The 18,998-nt window shown below is 36.7% G+C and overlaps 1 protein-coding gene across 1 annotated transcript in view; it reads right to left on the reverse strand.

The window, feature by feature from the left end:
• Positions 1-18,998, reverse strand: part of CBL (Cbl proto-oncogene) — a 1,233,699-nt gene that overhangs the window by 272,816 nt on the left and 941,885 nt on the right. Inside the window, exon 12 of the mRNA XM_044081051.1 lies at positions 14,865-14,959. Within this exon, the coding sequence (XP_043936986.1) occupies positions 14,865-14,959 (95 nt within the window). The remainder of the gene's footprint in view (positions 1-14,864; positions 14,960-18,998) is intronic.

The following is an 18,998-nucleotide window of genomic DNA, read 5'->3' on the forward strand; positions in this document are numbered from 1 at the left end:
CTTATTGAGAGGGGAGGATGTGTCCCATATATACCACCTCATCCACCTCTGTATCTGTGGTATTAGAATGCTCCATAACAGCAGATTCCACCCTCCTGTTAGAAGGGACAACTGACACTTTAGGTCTTTCCAGAGTTAGCTGGTTGGACTTCAATCAGCTCCTAAAGTCCCAAATCACTTTGCAGGGAGAAGAGTAAAGATGGGAAAATGCTCAGTGTTTACAAGATGTTTTCTCTTTTTGGATCCCATCTTGTTTTCAAGACGGATTCTAACAGTTTAAGTCCATTTTTGATAATCTACTTCCCGCCAACATGAATACTGCCAGTGTAGAAAGTTCCAATGTGGAAGATCAGAACTTGTGCCCAATACCCATCTGTAAATGTACCTTCTAAGTATGACTTGCAACCATTGTTTGTACTTTAGTTGATTTGTGTCAGCAATTTCTGTAATGGTGCCCAATATTCGTCATCATAATTTCACTGTTTCATATGGACTAAATGCATTTTATTAGCATAACTTTACAACTGGTGTTAAATAGAAATGTAACCTAAATTGTAAATATCTCACAGTACTATCTAGTCACTTCACTGCCAAGAGTTTGTTGGAATTCAAATTAATCTGCTCAATTTAAAGTGCTTGTGAGGTTTGAAGCTATTTTTGCTAATTTCTTCCTGCCTTATCCTTAAATTTTCAGTGTTCCTTTGTTCTGGTGCTAAAAAGCTGCTTTTTTAAATATTAATGTCCTTAACTTGTAACGGTGTTAACAAAATAGTACTGTTTGTTATCTTCTGAGGATGTGTTGTTTAAGGTGGCAAATCAAGTGGCCCCATCACAGCAACTGTATTACTGAAATTAATTTCTATGTTTATTAAGAACCCACTTACAATTTCACTGCATTTACTGGTGGCAGTGTTCTGTTGCATATAATTCATCCCATAGTAATTTAATTAGATTTCTACTGAACCTTAAACAAACCATTTTTTTCTCTTTTTTTCAACAGGTTCACTGGAAACATCCCTAAAGCATACACATAAAGCAGGCTCATTCAATTGGCAGTCTGAGTCCACTCACAATCCACTCACCATTTATTTAGGAGAAACTGTGTACCACCTCTGCCCTAGTGCTTTAAATGTTAGGAGCATCCAGTCTTCAGTGTGTGTATCTTGCTCTGCATAGTGACTAGTTTGAAGACAAGTACTTATATCAGTCTGTAAATAGCCTTATACTCTGTAAACCTTCCTCCACTGACATCCTGCTGGTCAACTTTTACTCTCTACTTCCTAAAAGACACTGAGACAGTTATTAAACCACTTTTGGCTCTGAGCTAGTATCTGTGCACAGTCAAAATTGACTCAATGCATTCAACTGTCTTTTTAGTGTATTTTTATTTTACTATAAAAGTGTCCCTGTAAACAAAGATATGCATGTAACAGTGAAGTCTGCAGTTTGAACACCAGTCTGTGGGCTATATTTTTATGTAAATTATAAACATTATGGCATCCTAAAACAAAACTGTCCACTATAATAGCTCCATTTTCTTAGACCACAGCAGTCCTATTGGTACTTTCTCCTTTTACTGTGCTCAATTTATTGTTTTTAGCAGTCCACTGTCTTCCTTAGGTTTCTCTTCTTGCGTAACCACTGAGTTCTGAGCCAGTATTTTTCTAGAGCTGCATTACCACACATTCTGTCTTATTTTTTTTTTCATTGTTTTGGTGATCTGTGGGAATTGGGATAGCATTTGCACTTCAAAGACCATAGAAGCCTTCTTACATTATACAGCTGTTCAGTCAAATGCAAACTGTTATCACCATTAGTCAGGCCAAGGTGATACTGGACTAACTACTACTAAAACTGTGTCCAAGAGCAATAAAATCAAGACTTTCATCTAATAGCTCAGTGGCCTTTTAAACTGTATTGTTCCTTTTACCTATCTCTCTCTCAGCAGATTTGTGGCTGTTTAAGTCACTTTTTTTCTCTGCCTCTTTACCAAGTCTTCAACCCGCTTCATTCACTCTCGCTAATGCTCGGGGCTCACTCTGCTCCCCTATCCTACCCCCTCTTACTCTACATTTATATATGCATAGCACCACTGACACATCACTCAAACCAATACAATCAATTCCCTCTAGAAGAAAATCAACAGAATTGCTCCCAATATTAACACCCACCCTTGTTTACCACCCACGACTCTCTCTCAAACTGTCTTAATCCTTGCCCCCTATAACAATCAAATTACATCTCCACAGCCAACCCAGTACCCTCAACATTTTCTATTCCTAATTTACAACAATAAACCCAAGTTAAATAAGATGCTCCTAAATCAAAGACTATTTTACTATTTCTCTTCACTCTACTGGCCTTCATCATCAACTATCAAATCCATCTCTTTCAAATACTTAGGACTTTAACAAATTCTCACAAAGACTATCAACATCTACCCAGCCTGCATTTCTCCATAGCACACTATCTCTACAAACAAACCATATCAGATTTATTTATATCTCGAAACTAAGGATCCAAATTTATGATCAAATATCAAACCAAGACCAAAATATAACTGGCTGCACACTTTCCTTTATAAAATATCAATTTAAAAATAGTGGAGATATTCACCCCAACCAAGATCCCACTGTTTAAAACCATCACTTCCAACCACAAAATAAACCACTCACCTAATACATTTAAGCAAAAAACATTACCCAAACTCTCCTTACTAAATATGAACCTTAATAAAAATGTGCAATAAAATCCATGGCATACATGCATACCTTACCACATGCACTCCTGATGTAGTCATAGCTACTGAAATCTGGTTAAAAAAAAAATAAAAAGAGATCACGCCCCCTTCAGGATACAACATACTCCAGCATGGCAGACAAAATAACTACAGGTGATGTAGCAATCATCTATGAAAAATCCCCAACTATCACCTTACTCCTACAGGAAATATCCAAATTTAACAATGATAGACTTCTAATATTAACAATAAGAAAACTGTGTTTAATAGCAATTGATATACCACCAGGGAATAACATTGATACTACTGAAAGCATCCTGTACTGGATACCCCACAAATTAACCATGAAACTATAATACTTGGAGACAAATACAGACTGACAACTCAAATTCTGTTACCCCTAATGAATCCATAAACTTGTTCAACTTTGGACAATTAATAACCACACCTACTAGAATCAATAAAATTACAGGAAAACACTCAACATTAGACTAGATTCTTACAAACCAGACAAAGTGATAAAGTAGGATGCCTCTCAGATAGCATAGGTGACCACATACCAGCATATGCTATTACAACTCATCATAACCTAGATGAATGTATTAACTATAATCAAATATGAAATACCACCAATTTCAGCAGAGATATTTTCAATGAAACACAAACAATATGACTGCAATTGTACTTGGAACAATGCCACTAAATACTTCTGTAGAACACTTTAATAATGTATTCTTATGGACTTTAAATCATCTAGCACCAGTCCAACCTTGCACCATGACTGACAGAACTAACAAAAAATATTAGGGAAAAAAAAGAGATAAAGCCTGGAAAAATTGGTATAAAAACAAAACTCAACATGCCTTCCAGCAAATTAGACATCTTGGAAACCTTGCAAAACACCACGTCAAACAGGATAAGCAAAAATACTATACCTACCTACAAATCAAACATAACAGCAACCCAAAACTTTTTTTGCCATCACTAAATAAACTACTCCATCCTGGCAAGACCAACACTCCCTCTCCAAAAACAGACAATACAACAGACTATACCCACAGAGTTTAATTCCTACTTTATACAATCAATATTATCTCTCAGACACTAATACATCTGCCCCCTCTGTCTACCCACATCCAATAAAAACCGCCCACAGCTCCTCAGTTTTAGTCCACTACCAACCTCGCTTATAAGGAAGTTGATCCTTAAACTAAAAAACAACTACCATCAGACTACCTAAAAAAGGCTGCAGAAGTCATAGCCTTCTCTGTGTCCATACTAACTAATAGGTCCACAGCAGAAATATGTCCCACCACTGTGTAAAAATTGTACACTGTACCAATGCACAAAGGCGGCACATCTACAGATTTTAATAACTGCAGACCAAAAAGCAATTCACTCCCCCCTCTCCAAAATATTAGAGAAATGGATCCATATGCAGCTGATGCAATACCTACCCTCAAATAACCTGCTCTCAGAAACACAACATGGCTTTATGCCCCAATACAGCACAACTACTGCTCTACTACATTTTACCAATACAATAAACCAACATAGAAACAATGGTCTGCTTGTGTCCACCATATTTTTAGACTTGTCAAAGGCAATTGATATTATCTTGGAAAAGATACTGCTCGTTTGACTCTCCTCAATAGGACTTTCACAATATTCCTTATTGTGGTTTCTTAGTTACCTATCTGGAGGGCAACAAGCCGTTAAATGGCAACAAATCTACACATCCTTTTAATCAATTACTACAGGTGTCGCTCAGGACAATAATATATTAAATAGGAGATGACGCAAGATAATGACCTCCACATATCCAATCACCATGCTAGTTTATTTCAGAAGGACAACGACTCGGCATTAATATCTGTGGCCTCAACAATAAATGAGCTTCCAAGACATTATCGAAAAATCTTTCTCCTCTGTAGAAACCTGGCTCAAAGACTCAAACCTCCTAATCACCTCCAAGAAAACTTTATGCTTTTTACCTCAAAGTTGCCAAAATCGAAAGCAATTTTTTTACCATAAAGTCACTGAAACTCTAACTCACAGTAAACTTGTAGGCATTATAACAGATATCAAATATGACCAGCATATACTGCACACCATTAAATCTACACACCAGAAACTAGGCTCCCTTTATAGGATCAATGGATTCCTTTTAGATACTGCAAGAAAAACTCTAGACACCACCTTCTTATTGCCAACTCTCTTATATGTCGTTCCTATCCTAACAAACTTAAACGATACTCAGAAAGAGGAACTTGCCTCCTGCTACAATAAAACAGCTAAATTTGTCACCAATTTCCTTAAGACCCACCACTGTCACAGCTTAAAGCAATTAAACTGGCTTAAACCACCCAATTACACAACATATTCACAATTTACTATAGCACATAAACTCATCATCCAGAAAAATGCCTTGCACTACATAACTTATTACTGACCTACTGTCTAGCAAGGGACCTCCGCTCTAATAATAAATTCTTATCACTTACAAAAGTCAAATAATGTTGCATGAGACTTGCTCTACAACCAATACACTGCTAAATACTAGAATAGTATCCACACTTAAATAAAGCTCTCTGACAAACCGAACAGTTTTAAACCACTGCTTAAGCAACATCTTAATCAATCCTGGTCCTGCACAAACTCATCACAAGGTTGAGACTTTGTGTTCACTGTACAATACTCTCTAAATACTCTCCTTAAAAAGATTACACCCAAACTCTCACTGAAATGAGAAAACAATTTTTATACAAAACTGCCGCCTGTACAATCCACCAAGTTGCACATGGGGTTTCTATTTAGCAACTTCCACCTCTGTAAAATCTTAGAATGTATAAATGTAACTACTGTTTGTGTATAAATGTAAATAGAAATGTACATAATCTGTGTTTAACTGGAACTTAGTATAATGCAATGTAAGCAAATGGAGCTTTTCTCCTTGGGCCTCCACTGAAAATGGGTATTACCCAGTTGGACTTTCCTGGTAAACAAAGACACATAAATATAGAAAGGCACAGATAAGGGGTCTGGAGATTTTCAGTAAGCTGAACAGTAAGAAGGTGTTCTGTTTTAACTGATGAGTGGCTACAGTTTGTTTCTTTCGGCTTTTCCCGGTTAGGGGTCGCCACAGCGGAACTCCGGTCCACTAAAGATTGGCTACAGTTTACTACATAAAAATATTCTGAATAGAAGCAACAATAATATACAAAAACAAGTTTCTTGTGTTTGAGGAGACAAGACCTTGACTGCCTGGGATAATTAGCAAACTTTTTACCTTCCCACTTTACTACAGATTTAGCAAAGTGGTCAACACATTGGGTCCTGCTTTAATTGTGGTCAGAGCAGACACTGTCACGACTGCCCTTTTTCAAAGCAAACATATCCCTCTCCTTTCAGCCAATATCCAAGCACCACAAGGGGAGAAACAACCTCCCATTTGGTGTACCACATGGCAGCCATAAACGTGGCAGATCATTAGAATAGCCATTATAAGGAAAAACAGTTATTTCCTCTGGTAACAGTGGAACAAGAAGGTCCCTTTGTTAATGTTACAGTATGCAATTCTACTCTTCCTTTTTTTTGTTGACACAGAAGCAAGTCGATCTGTGATCACCTTGTCAAATGCAGAACACCTCCCACTCTCCATGAAAGCTGCCTGGGGTGTGGGGGTCTCCTTAGTTCTAATGGATTATTCAGAGACAAACCTTATTCCCAATTCAGATAGGCCTATTAAAAAAAGAGTAGGAAATACTGCCTCCTTTAAATCTTTTAGGTACAGATTTACTGTGTAAATATTATACTTTGCATTCCATTTTCAGCTAACAGCTTTGCACATGAAGATATACTCTGCAATACGTTCATTGGAACTGACCTCAAACGAGTTGGATTTGGAGGGACTGGAGACCATTCTTACACAGTTGTGAACTATCCATGATATTGAGATAGGACTCATAAAAGATGCCAAACCCATAAAGCTTATTCTAAGCTCTTATGAGCACCTACCCATGGGAGTTCAGTTTCCCTTTTCAATGGAGGCAGACAAATGAATCAAAAATGTCATTTCTGCATTATTTATGCAAGAAATAACTGTCCCATCTAGAAGGCTGTGTAAAAAACTTATTTTGCCAGTTAGGAAACCAGTCAAGAACACCTGCAGGTATAAGACTTAAGAACAGTTAAATGCTGTTGGAACAACTTTTCCTGTAGTGCCTAACCTCACTACAGTACTAACTTCTATTCCAACAGCTACCACCTTTTCAGTGATCAATATTTCCTCTGCTTTCTTTTCTTTTTATATACAGCCAGACAACCAGCACTTGTTTGCCTTTACGTACAAAGAACACCACCACACATGGACAAGATTACCTCACGGATATGCAGAATTACCAACTCTTTTCTCTAGAGAAATAAAAAAGCAACTAGATAAAATTCAGTTTCCATGCGGGTCTACCTTGATACAGGATATAGACTACCTCCTTCTAAATTCTGATTCTTACCTCAGCTGCAGACAAGACAAATCTAGTGAAACTAAGACTTAAGATTAATAAAGCAAAATTATAGCTGTGGAAACCACAAGTCCAGTATATTTAGGACATCTCCTTTCAGAAGGGTCTCGGCAAATCTTACCTTCATACATTACTGCTATTCAAGCTGCACCACCCCATACTATGTTAAAGCAGTTATTGGCCTTTCTGGAACTGAGATTACTGGTGGCTGTGGCTCTCTTAACTATGCAGAAGTGGTAAAATCATTGCTTAAATTATTAAAGAAAGAAACAATTAAGTCCTTACCCTGGCAGCAACATCATGAACAGGCCTTTGTCCAACCCTCCTACTCATGGGTTATCTGATTACTGTAAAAGATGTTTTTTCTAGTTTATTGCAAAATAAATTATGTGGCATTAAGATTATTAGCACAATGCAGGAATGATAGTTTTAGACATGTTGCTTATTTTAGTATAAATCTTGATCCTGTAGCAGCAGCCCCTCCCCCACTGCCTTGGGGTGGTTGCCGCGACATGCACGTGCAGTAGAAACTGTGGCTGCAGTAACTTTTGGGGACTAGACTTTCGTGACAGTTCTGTCTTCTGTAAAAACATTATTGCTTAGAAACAAAACAATATTTATCTGCAACAATATTGTCTAAATATGAATTATCTCTGCTTAATAATCCTTCTTTGCAAGTCATTAGATGTCCACCTCTTAATCCTACTTCTTTTAATTCCTACAATGGATGGAGAACCACATGATTGTGGTTTTGTAGTTATCCATGTGCTTCCTCCTAGAACAGATTTAAAAGATGTCCTTTTACCAAATTCTTTCCATTTGTTGACGGATCTTGTGCCCAAAGGGAAGATGGACCATTAGTAGCAGCATTTTACATGTGCACCATCAACAAAGTGCTTTTAACAGGACAGCTAAATAGAAATGTGCCTATCAAGTAGCCAAACTTGGACCCATTACTGAAGCATGTAAATTAGCAAAAGATAAAACTAACAATTTCCACAGATTCACATTATGCTTATGGGGTAGTTCATGATTCTCGGACACAGAGAGTACCTGACATCAGGGAAGTGTAATTAAAAAAAAAATCTGCATTTGTTCATGAACTATTAAATGCACTTTTGCTGCCAAAGGAAACAGCTGTGGTCAAGTGTGGCACACAAGACTGGATGATTCATATATTTCTAAGGGAAACAGCTTCACAGATATGGTGGCTAGGCAAGCTGCATTGTCTTACCCTGTTCAGGATTCAAAGACTCCAAAAAGAGTATGGTGGATCCCCCTGATGGCTGCAGCTACTCTCCGGAGTCATTGCGGTACTACCAGGATGGGAGATAAGTAGCTCCACGTTCATTTCAAACTTATTTGGTTCAGACTTACCATTTCCTTAAATTGTGAGGAAAAATGCATTAATAAAACAAATTTTGACTGACTGACTGAGATGTCCTTACATTTCAGACATCATTCAGCATTTTACTTTATGTATTACATGTTTAAAGTATGATGGGTCAAAGAGTATTCCTGACCCTACACAGTCTTTGAAAAAGCCACGGGGACCTTTTTGTTGTGTACAGTGGGATTTCAATGAACTCCCACAGTCACAAAAATTTAAATACATTCCGGTGACTGTTCAGGTGTTTTCTGGATGGTTTGAAGCTTACTCTTGTGCTAAAAGTGATGCGACTACTCTTGCAACAAGTTTCTATGGGTACTTGTACTCAGATCTGCTTTTCTTTGTTGTATTCAATCTGACAGAGGGGCACATTTTACAACTCGGGTTGTACAACAAATATGAAAAAGTCTTAAAAGTAAACATGCCATATCATTATCTACACAGGTCTCAAGCTTCAAGAATTGAGAGAATAAAATCAGTAAACATGCCATATCATTATCTACACAGGTCTCAAGCTTCAAGAATTGAGAGAATAAAATCAAACAGTGCAGGTTAGACTTGCTAAACTGTGTGAAGAAACTGGTCTTAAACGGCCAGAGGCATTGCCTCTAGTATTTAGTCTACGTAGTACAGTTAGTAGTACTAGAAGGTATTCACTACATGAACTTCTCCAGTTAAGACCTATAAAAATGCCTTTCACACCTTTGCCCCAAAATCTGAAGTTACAAAATGTTGACAAATCTATTTTCCTTTTTTGCAAGTGTGTTTTCTCTGCCATGTAGCATTCTACATCTTAAGGTTATAAAGGCCCAGTGGCATCCAGATCCAAACTCCCAGCATGACATACTGCCTGAGGACATGGTTTTCATCAGGACTTTCTCTAGGAAGCATTCACAACCTGGTTTTATCTGCAACCACTACAACCATCAAATATGAAGGCTCACCCACCTTGATTCATGTGTCACATGACAAGAAAGCCTTCCCTAGTGATGGACATTGACAAGATGCCATCAAGTAATTCCTTTCATTGATGAGCCCATCGCATCCCACGCCAGAACAAAAAACGGGAAACCAATGTATGTGCAAGTGAGATCTGGTGATTCAACAGCATCATCATAGTTGGAAATAAGGCTTTAGTGATTCTTCAGCACTACCGACAATGCACTCAGAAGATCTGGGCAATGATTCAAGTGACACTTGTGGAACTGCAACAAGTTCAGGACAGAGCTTGTTTAGGACTTGATTCCATGTGGACTACAAAAAAGTTTCAGCTGTGCCTGCAAATCTTTGAAAATCCTTGCAAGCCCCGGCTTGATATTCATATGGACGTCTTATTGGACTTTGTTTTTTGGTATTCAAAATCATTTTATTGCATTTTCTTGTACTGTCTGGAGCCATTGGCACTGTAAGTACTGAACATTTTTTTTTTTTATCAGAGATAAATGCTTAAAAATCACAGACAGGCATATGGTTAAGACTCAGCACAGAACAAGATTATCCTAAATTTAATACTTCTGCTGCTGCATTGTACACACTTGCAAAAGCCATGAACATTATTAACTGTTGGCTGTGTGCAGAAATACCAACAGCACATGATAGAGTTATTCCACTGTTTCTAATACCAGCAACTGAAAAATAAGAGCAACATTTTATATAATGTTTTTAACCAGAAAGCTAAACATAATTCTTTACATAATCCTATACATTTAAACTTGCACTTCAATTATGAATGGCTGTGAAGCAACACACCATTAATAATGCAACACTATGTCAGATGGAGTACCTGCAATTTCACTCAAAAAATATATGATGGGGCTTGAGGGCTAGGTATGGCAGCATTACATGAGTTTTATTACATCTGTTGAGATAATTTTATCCCTCGTTACAGATAGGCTTGTCTGGATGTTGTTATATAGGTCATGTAATTCCAGTCTGACATACAGACACTTTACCTAATGGAAAGATTTACAATGCTCATCAAAAGAGGGAGGCAGAGGACTTTAAAAATCCATTTGAGAAAACAGATGCTTCTTGGGTTTACTATCAACACTGTAGAAAAGACTGCATTTTAGAACTAGCACACATGAATCTGGGTAATGGTATTTCATGGGCAGGAATCCTGTCCACTTATGGAGGAATTAAGTCAGTCTGGGAGTTAAGAAAACTATCTAACCTATTAGAATTATTTAGCAATGCTACTTTTGAATCAATAAATCAGATTATAGTTTAAATAACTGCCATGCACAATGTAGTGTTTCAGAACAGAATGGCACTTGACTTCTGACTTCACCATTGCTTCTAAGAGTGGTATGTGCACACTCATCAAAACAGAATGCTGCTGGTTTATTCCTGATAATTCAAATGCCATTCGCAATCATCTAGAAATTATACAAAAGATTACGGAGCTGTCTCGTGCAAAAGAGGCTGATAGCTTCCAGTGGGCATGGTCAGCTAACTTGTTTTCTGGCTAGGGAGGAAGTATTTTATATTATTTTATGCTAATACCTATAATTATTTTACTTCATAGTATTTTCCTCATGTGCAGAACTCTAATTATGAGGCTAGAAAAAGTATCAAATTGCAAAATGTGCATATTAAAATACAACAGAAAGATTGCCACAGACCATAATTGTAGAAACTCATGAAGTTGATAGTGAGGAAAGTATGCAAAAAATGAACAAACTCGCAAAAAACAAATAAGCAAAAAGATGGCAGATACTTCCTAAAACAGAAATGTATTAAACATTAGAAATGGTAAAGCGCTTTTCATCTACTCAATAGCAGACTTCATCAGACCACCATTTAATACAGAGAATCCTTTAAATATTAGTGTGCACCAACAGTTACCACCCCCAATCTTTGGGTTCACCCTGTGGGACCATTTTTTCCAATTTGGTAATGGCCCAATGGGAACAGAAGCACATATTTAATAGTGCATATGAACAGTATATTGTCCGATATTTGGATGATATTTTTATTTTATGGAGGGGTGAGCAGCAGCAGGTGGATGATCTTATAGAATATATTAATAATACAACTCAATTTTTGAGGTTTACGTACAATGTTGATGGACAGGAGTGTAATTACTTGGATGTGAATCTGAGAAAGGACAAGGTCAACAAGAGGATTGGAGCGAAAATTCATAGAAAACCCACCTATTCGAATAGCTTTCTTCATTATACAAGCTCCCATCCGGTTATTAACAAAAGAGCGGTTATAAAAGGCCAACTGGTGCGTGCCACAAGGATGGTTAGTTTACATAATGAATTTCTTGATGAGTGTAAGAATCTTATAAACATATTTTTGAGTAGGGGCTACCCAGAGGACTTGCTGAATGAATTGTTTCACGAAGTAAAACAAGAGAGAGAAAATGGCTATTTTGTACCTATTCTTAATAGAGATGGATTATTGATGGAATGCACAGGACTAATCAAAACACGAAAATTGATTATGTTAATGCCTTTATAACTACATTTAATGTGCATTTTTTTAATTAAATCAACAATTTTTAAAAATTGGAGACTTTTGGATGAGGAATCAATTGCCACCAATAAATTTCAGAATGGTATTAAAATGATTGCAAGGAAGGGTAGGAATATCAAAAATCTCATTGAACGATGTTACAGGAAAGACAAAGGTGGGGGGTATGAAAAAATGTGGCATATGTATTTTTTGTAAGTATATGTATCAAGGTGAACAGGTTGAAATTAATGGTAAAAAGTATTATATTCATCAGAAATTGAATTGCAAATCCAGAGGGGTGGTATATGTAGCCAACTGTAAAAAATGTTCTGCGTATTATACAAGAAAAACCACAAGAATGCTAAAAGAAAGGGTTTATGAACATTTGTATGCCATAAGGAGGGTGAATTTAGCTAATGCTTTAGCAAAACATACATAGGCATGTGTTGATCATAATTTTGAGCCATTCAGCAGATTTATAAGCAACCAAGGGGTGGACCCTAGAGTTTATTTTTAGAAAAATCTGAATTAAGATGGCAATTATTATTACAATCGTACTATAAACTAGGTCTTAATGAACAATGTGCCATTAACAGTCTTTTAAGGTTAAAAGCTTTGAGTAGATGAACTAATAATAATTAACTTCACTTTTTAATAAGCAGAGGTTTTTCATTCATTTATTTTTATACGTATAGGTCAAAAATTACATATTTTTAGCATAACATATGTTTAACAATTTTCTGTACTAACAGTATGCTTACATCATTTCCTTCTGAAGTTGTGACTGCGGGCGGTAACTGTTGGTACACACTAGTATTTAAAGGATTCTCTGTATTAAATGGTGGTCTGATGAAATCTGCTATTGAGTAGATGAAAAGTGCTTTACCATTTTTAATGTTTAATAAATTTCTGTTTTAGGAAGTATCTGCTATCTTTTCGCTTATTTGTTTTTTGAGAGTGAGGAAAGTGTGCTGAATGATTTAAGCCGGATGTATGAAAACTTGTGTGTGTGTGTGTGTGTGTATGTGTGTATGTGTGTATGTGTGTGTGTGTGTGTGTGTGTGTGTGTGTGTGTGTGTGTGTGTGTGTAGCAGAAAATTCAAAATCGTTTTATTCCATCTAAGACATGTTTTATTGCTCATAAAACCATATTTGATAAGCTTCTGTATAAGCACTGCGCATGTCAAGGTCAGAAAGAAACAGCATATTGACTGCCCAATGGTATGTGAATAAGTGGCTATCCGATTTGTTGCCATTGTCTAGTAATTAGAACATGCATGACATCAGTAATGTTTCATATCATCAACTGGAGGATTCTGAAGGGAAAAGACTAAATATGGGGAAAAAATCCTCAGTGTTAACATGATATTCTCTCTTTCTGGTATCAGTCTTGTTTCAAAATGGATTCTGACAGAGTAAGTCTGCTCTGTCTTTAACAGTCTATTTCATGCCAACATGAATACTACTAGCATAAGTACCACCAATGTAGAAAATCTGAACTTTTGCCTAACATGGAAAGGCACAGACAAAGGGTCTGCAGATTTTTTTCTTCCCCTTTGAGCATTTTTATTAAAGATTTTGTAAATTTACAGATATTTCAAAGAACAAGCACATTAGCTATATACAGTATGTACACAAAGCATGCCATATGATACAAATATGAAATTGGAACTAATTTTTTCCCCTAAATACTCAACATATTATAACTGATAAAACACTGTTACAAATTCACAGAGATGTCAAAATTTTTATATTTTTCATTTAGCAAGAGATCTTTAGTCCATGGAGATGTTATGAAAGGACTGGGCAATGTCCTTTTTTTTTGTTTACATTAATTATAAGGTTATTATTCTATTTTCTTTTTATAACTGTATTTTACTTAATTTTTGTGCATATTCCATCCTTTATTTTTTACTTTTACTATATTATATAATTTATCTTTGTTCAATTAAATTTGTATGTAATTTTTCTGGAGCTTTTCTCCTCGGGTCTACACTGAAAATGGGCTTCTAGCTCATTTGGATTAACCTGGTTAACAAATGTCAAATAAATAAATACATACATATCCAGTTTTTCTTGAAGATCTCTTTGTGAGCTACTCCTTGTAGAGAAATCAGGAATTCAAATTTTGGCGGTGAGGCCAGAATAGTCCATAAGAGGTAACAGTTTTCATTATTTATCTGGAAGTTTCAGGGACACTGAATTATTGATTTATATCTTACACTTAAATACCAATATTCACATACATAGGCACACACAAAAATGTGCACACAATGGCAATATTTACGGCTCAGCACAGCCTTCCATCAAAAACACCCAAAATATACCTATTGTCATTAGAGGCTTACAGTGACCTAGCATGTCTATTCCCAATATGAAGTACTTGGGAGCTGTAAATAAAAGCTGGTAGCACCGTACATGCTGAACATCACTGTCCAGGGAACAGAGGTGATAGGACATCTTTTAATGGATGAACAAATGCTTTGTAATACTCTGCTCATACTTTTGGACGAGTTATGCCCTCTACCCAAAAAGGGATTGATAGTCAAAACTTGTGGACGGTGTATAATTATGGTGGCCCAATAAAAGGTGTCACATTACCTCTGCACATTGGTATTCTGTCAGAAGGTCAGCACAGCATTTGGCTTTTATTTTTCAATTCTGGGAAGGGACTACCATTTTGTGAGGAACTGTATTGCTACAAGTGGAAGCAAAAGCACCAGACTTAATAGTAAGAGAGAGTAAGACATACCTGGCAGCAAGAGAGTAGATTGCACTAGAAGAGGAAGAAGGCTTCACTCTGGTGTTGTCACATTCACTGATCCCTGAGGCACCACTGCTAAAGGTCTGTCAATTTAAATAAAAAATGACATTTGTTACGTACAATAGTCATACAGGAACATATTACAAAGAAAAAAAGCGTGGAAGAGAGACCACAGTGCAGGATCTTTACCCTATTTAAAGAGTCACACCACCATCTGCACAAAATAGAAAATATAACAAAAACTGTGAAAATCAATAAACTTTCAATTTTAAGCATATGTCAAAGCATAACACTATATCACAAAAACACATCTGAAATTACCAATCATATCCTCCATAAATCTTACTGCTTCTGTTCACAGTATGAAATAATTTTCTGAATGGCAGTTTAACACCTGCTTTGATCATGATGTCAGCTTGCTAAACGAATGAACAAAAAAAACATTACAAATGCACAACAGGTACCATCTCTGCTGGCCATGTCTCAGAATAGTCCCTCTCACTGCCAGTCAGGTGGCACCAAAGCAGTGTGAAGATTACAGAATTCATGTGCTTCGCTGACTACCCTTGACATTTAACTAATTCAGCCCCCTCTCCAATTTGAGATTATGTTTTTTACCAGTTATCAACTGATCACAAGCTCAGGCAGCACATGTGCATCAATTACCTGACACCTAAGCTTGTCCCGATTTCTGGGATCCATATTTACAAGGTTGCTGTTTCAGTCAATATTCACAGCCATTCCTACTGCTGTTAATTTATGGTATCTCAGCTCAATACAAATTTTACTCAAACGACAGGAAAATCTTAACTGAAAGATTTGCACTAGTTGAGTTTTTAATTGAATCCTGACCAGAAACTGCTGTTAAAGGGATAATTAGTACAGTTTATAAACCACTCCATTCCAGTTATAGGAATCAAATCAGAAGTCATCAGAAAAGATTGGAAAGAGTGATTAGACAAGCACTTCAGAAACAAACAATGGGAGGAAATGAGTACAAGCTCCCAAATATGCAATGAAATCTGGATGATTTAGGATCTTTGCCTGGAAGTGTTTGCAGACTTCAAAGAGTTTTTCCTCAGGTAGATGGAAGATGTTGGAGGTGTAATGGGGAAGAAAGAGTACCTGGGAGTATATGTTCTCAGAGTACGAGTTGGAGGACTTAAGTACAAGTCTGATGGCTGCCAAAAAAGCAATTCCTGGAAAATGAAATCAATGTCTAAACCAACTAGTGCTTCAAGTAGTGAACATTATAAGAGATAAAAAAACACGAAGCAGGATCTTTAGAAAAGGGTAGGAGTAAATTACATAGAAAAAATGAAAATTGTGGGAACAAAACATGCAGGAAAAATGTTTTGGAGGATAAATGAGGTTTAGCAGAAGGCAGACATTGAGCATTTACGGAATCTTACTTTGATTATATTAAGCAGAATAATATATGTGATGTATAATGTTTGTAAATGTGAACTTGTTAATGTGGCTCAATTACTTTTATATAAATGTAAGTTTGCCTTTGTCAAAAGTAAATAAAAAATATATGAAGAGGATCACCAAAGGAACACTGCAAAACTAAATCCAGAAAATTTATTGAAAAAAGTTAAGCGCTTTCGTCAAAATCACAAGATTTCATCAGAACAAGAACAAACAGAAAATGCCATATTTAAATACCCTAACCCTTACAGCCAATGGTTGACAAAGCAAACCATTTCCTGTAAAATAATTAAGCAGTTTAAAAAGACAGTAACACAATCACAGTAACTGCCCACTACAACACACCAATTGCCACCTACCAACCACATAGACATTAATGTATTGTGTATTGAAGTATGATTTAAAACACAGATCTTGAATAAAATCACATAAAAAAGCTGATTTTAGTTTTAATACAGAACTAATGGATAACTTGTCATTGACCCCAGGTGGCTGACTTGCATTTAATTTAATCTGCCAGTTGAGCTCTAAATATTCAAGGAAGTCATCATCGGGCCCCCCTCGTGGACCCAGGTCTACTTGTTCAAGTACAAAAAATTTAAAATAATGTGTCTGATGTACCTTTATAAGCTTAAATAAAGCATTGGTTTATTTGTTTTTTAGTATATCATAGTTGTGTTGATATATTCTTTGTCTGAGGGCTCCAACTGTCTTCCCCACATAGTACCCCTCACATACCATACAGGTTGCCATATATACCACTTCCTTGGTGTAACAGTAACACTTCTTAATAGTAGTAATTTTACCATAGTTCCTGACTCTAATGGAATAAGTGTCCAATATATAGGGGCATTGTCCATACCTTCCACATTTAAAAGTTCCACCAAGCCCCGCCTTTAACTTTTTCCTCTCCACCAGGCCTTTCAAGGAGGTGCCCTTTTTGTAAACCACAAGAGGTTTTTCCCCCAACCTTTTGTTGATCTTCTCATCCAAACAAAAAAATGGTCCAAAAATCATAAATGATGCTTCTAGTGTTAAAAAAAATCCCTGGTGAAGGGCAGGACACATGCCCTAGTAAAACTGTCAGTTTTTGCCAAACCAGAGGTTCTATTCAAACCTTCAGGCTTTTCCAAGAGTGTAGATTAAATACCCCCAGCTCTTTTTGATTTGACTTCTTCAGCTATGTCATTGACAAAGTTAAAGGGGTAACCTCTTTCCTGCAACATACCCACTAGGACATCATATTATTTAATAAAATCATCCTGGTCAAACATCATTCTGGCCAATCTCACATACTGACCCACTGACGAGGGATTTTTTCTGATGCAGGGGGTGGCAACTCTCAAAATGCAACAAAGAGTTAGAATAGGTAGGTTTTCTATAAAGGTACGAAGTAAACCTACCCTTAAAGTGATCTTTCTTAACAGTAACATCCAGATAATTCAAGGTGTCACGGGTCCTTGGTCATGGTAAATTTCAAAAAGCTGGTGGTGTTGTTGATGTAAACGAAGAACCTATTCAGGTCATCTTCGCTCCCATGCCAAAATAAGACCATATCATCCAGGTACCATCCATATAGTACCCACATGTCCTTGAATTCAGAGTTCATTACGTAGAGGTCTTCCCACTGTGCTAATACAATGTTAGCAAATGACTGTGCGCAACATGCGCCCATTGCCACACCCTGCATCTGCTTGAATAAATGCCCCTCAAAAGTGATAAAATTGTTGTCCAGAACCATTTCGATACACGACCTGATAGTAAGGATAGTGTCATGGTTCAATGTACTGTTTTAAGCATAAATAGTCTCAGAACCATTCTAGTCCAACATCATGGGGTATTACTGAGAAGAGGTCACAGATGTCAATGGTGACCAAGATCAAGTCCTCATGGTACATACTGTTCTTGACTTTAGACAAAGTCCCAGGAGTCCTTGATCACCAGGTCAGAGATACTCATGTATTTTAGGGATTCCAAAAATGGTAGGAATCCTAAGATGCTTAGTTTCCAAGAATCTAGAAGTTTCTACAATAATTTGCTCAATGAGTAAAAGTTGTTCAATGTCTAAATCTATGCACCTGAAGGATATATTCAAATTGTTTTTGGAAACCTCTGTGTATGTGTCACTATACAATAAGTCAGTCATTTTACTATTGTAATCACACACATCCATGATAACAATACCTCCCCCCCTTATCCGGTTTCATAATCCTGATTTCATCATTCTCCAAAATATTACGGAGCAATGTAGTTTCTTGCCTAGTTAAATTATTGGCCCCATGACTGTCAAGAAGGTTTTTGTTATTGTTTTTGGCAACCACTTTTCTGAAATCATTTTCACAAAGGGTCTCATACATTTGTACTGTTGGGTGCATAGGGGGAATGAAAGTACTTGGTCTATTTAATCTGCCTAGATTTTCCTGCAACATGCATTGTCCAGCCCCCTCTTGTGAAAAAAAAAAAAAAGAGTTCCAAATTCAACTTCCTAGTGAATAATTTAAACTACAAAATAGTATTGACAATGTCACTACCAGTTGTTGGCATAAAGTTGAGCCCTTTTGAGAACAGTTCTGCCCAATCATTACTCTCAGTTGTCCTACTATAATTGTAAATGCTGAAATCATGCTCAGGATTCTTCACAATGGTACATTCATACATCCCATCCCTTTCATTGGCATCAATCATCACCAC

This window comes from Protopterus annectens, chromosome 8.part0, assembly GCF_019279795.1.
Source record: "Protopterus annectens isolate FY-2018-M chromosome 8.part0, PAN1.0, whole genome shotgun sequence".
NCBI classification, from domain to species: domain Eukaryota; kingdom Metazoa; phylum Chordata; order Ceratodontiformes; family Protopteridae; genus Protopterus; species Protopterus annectens.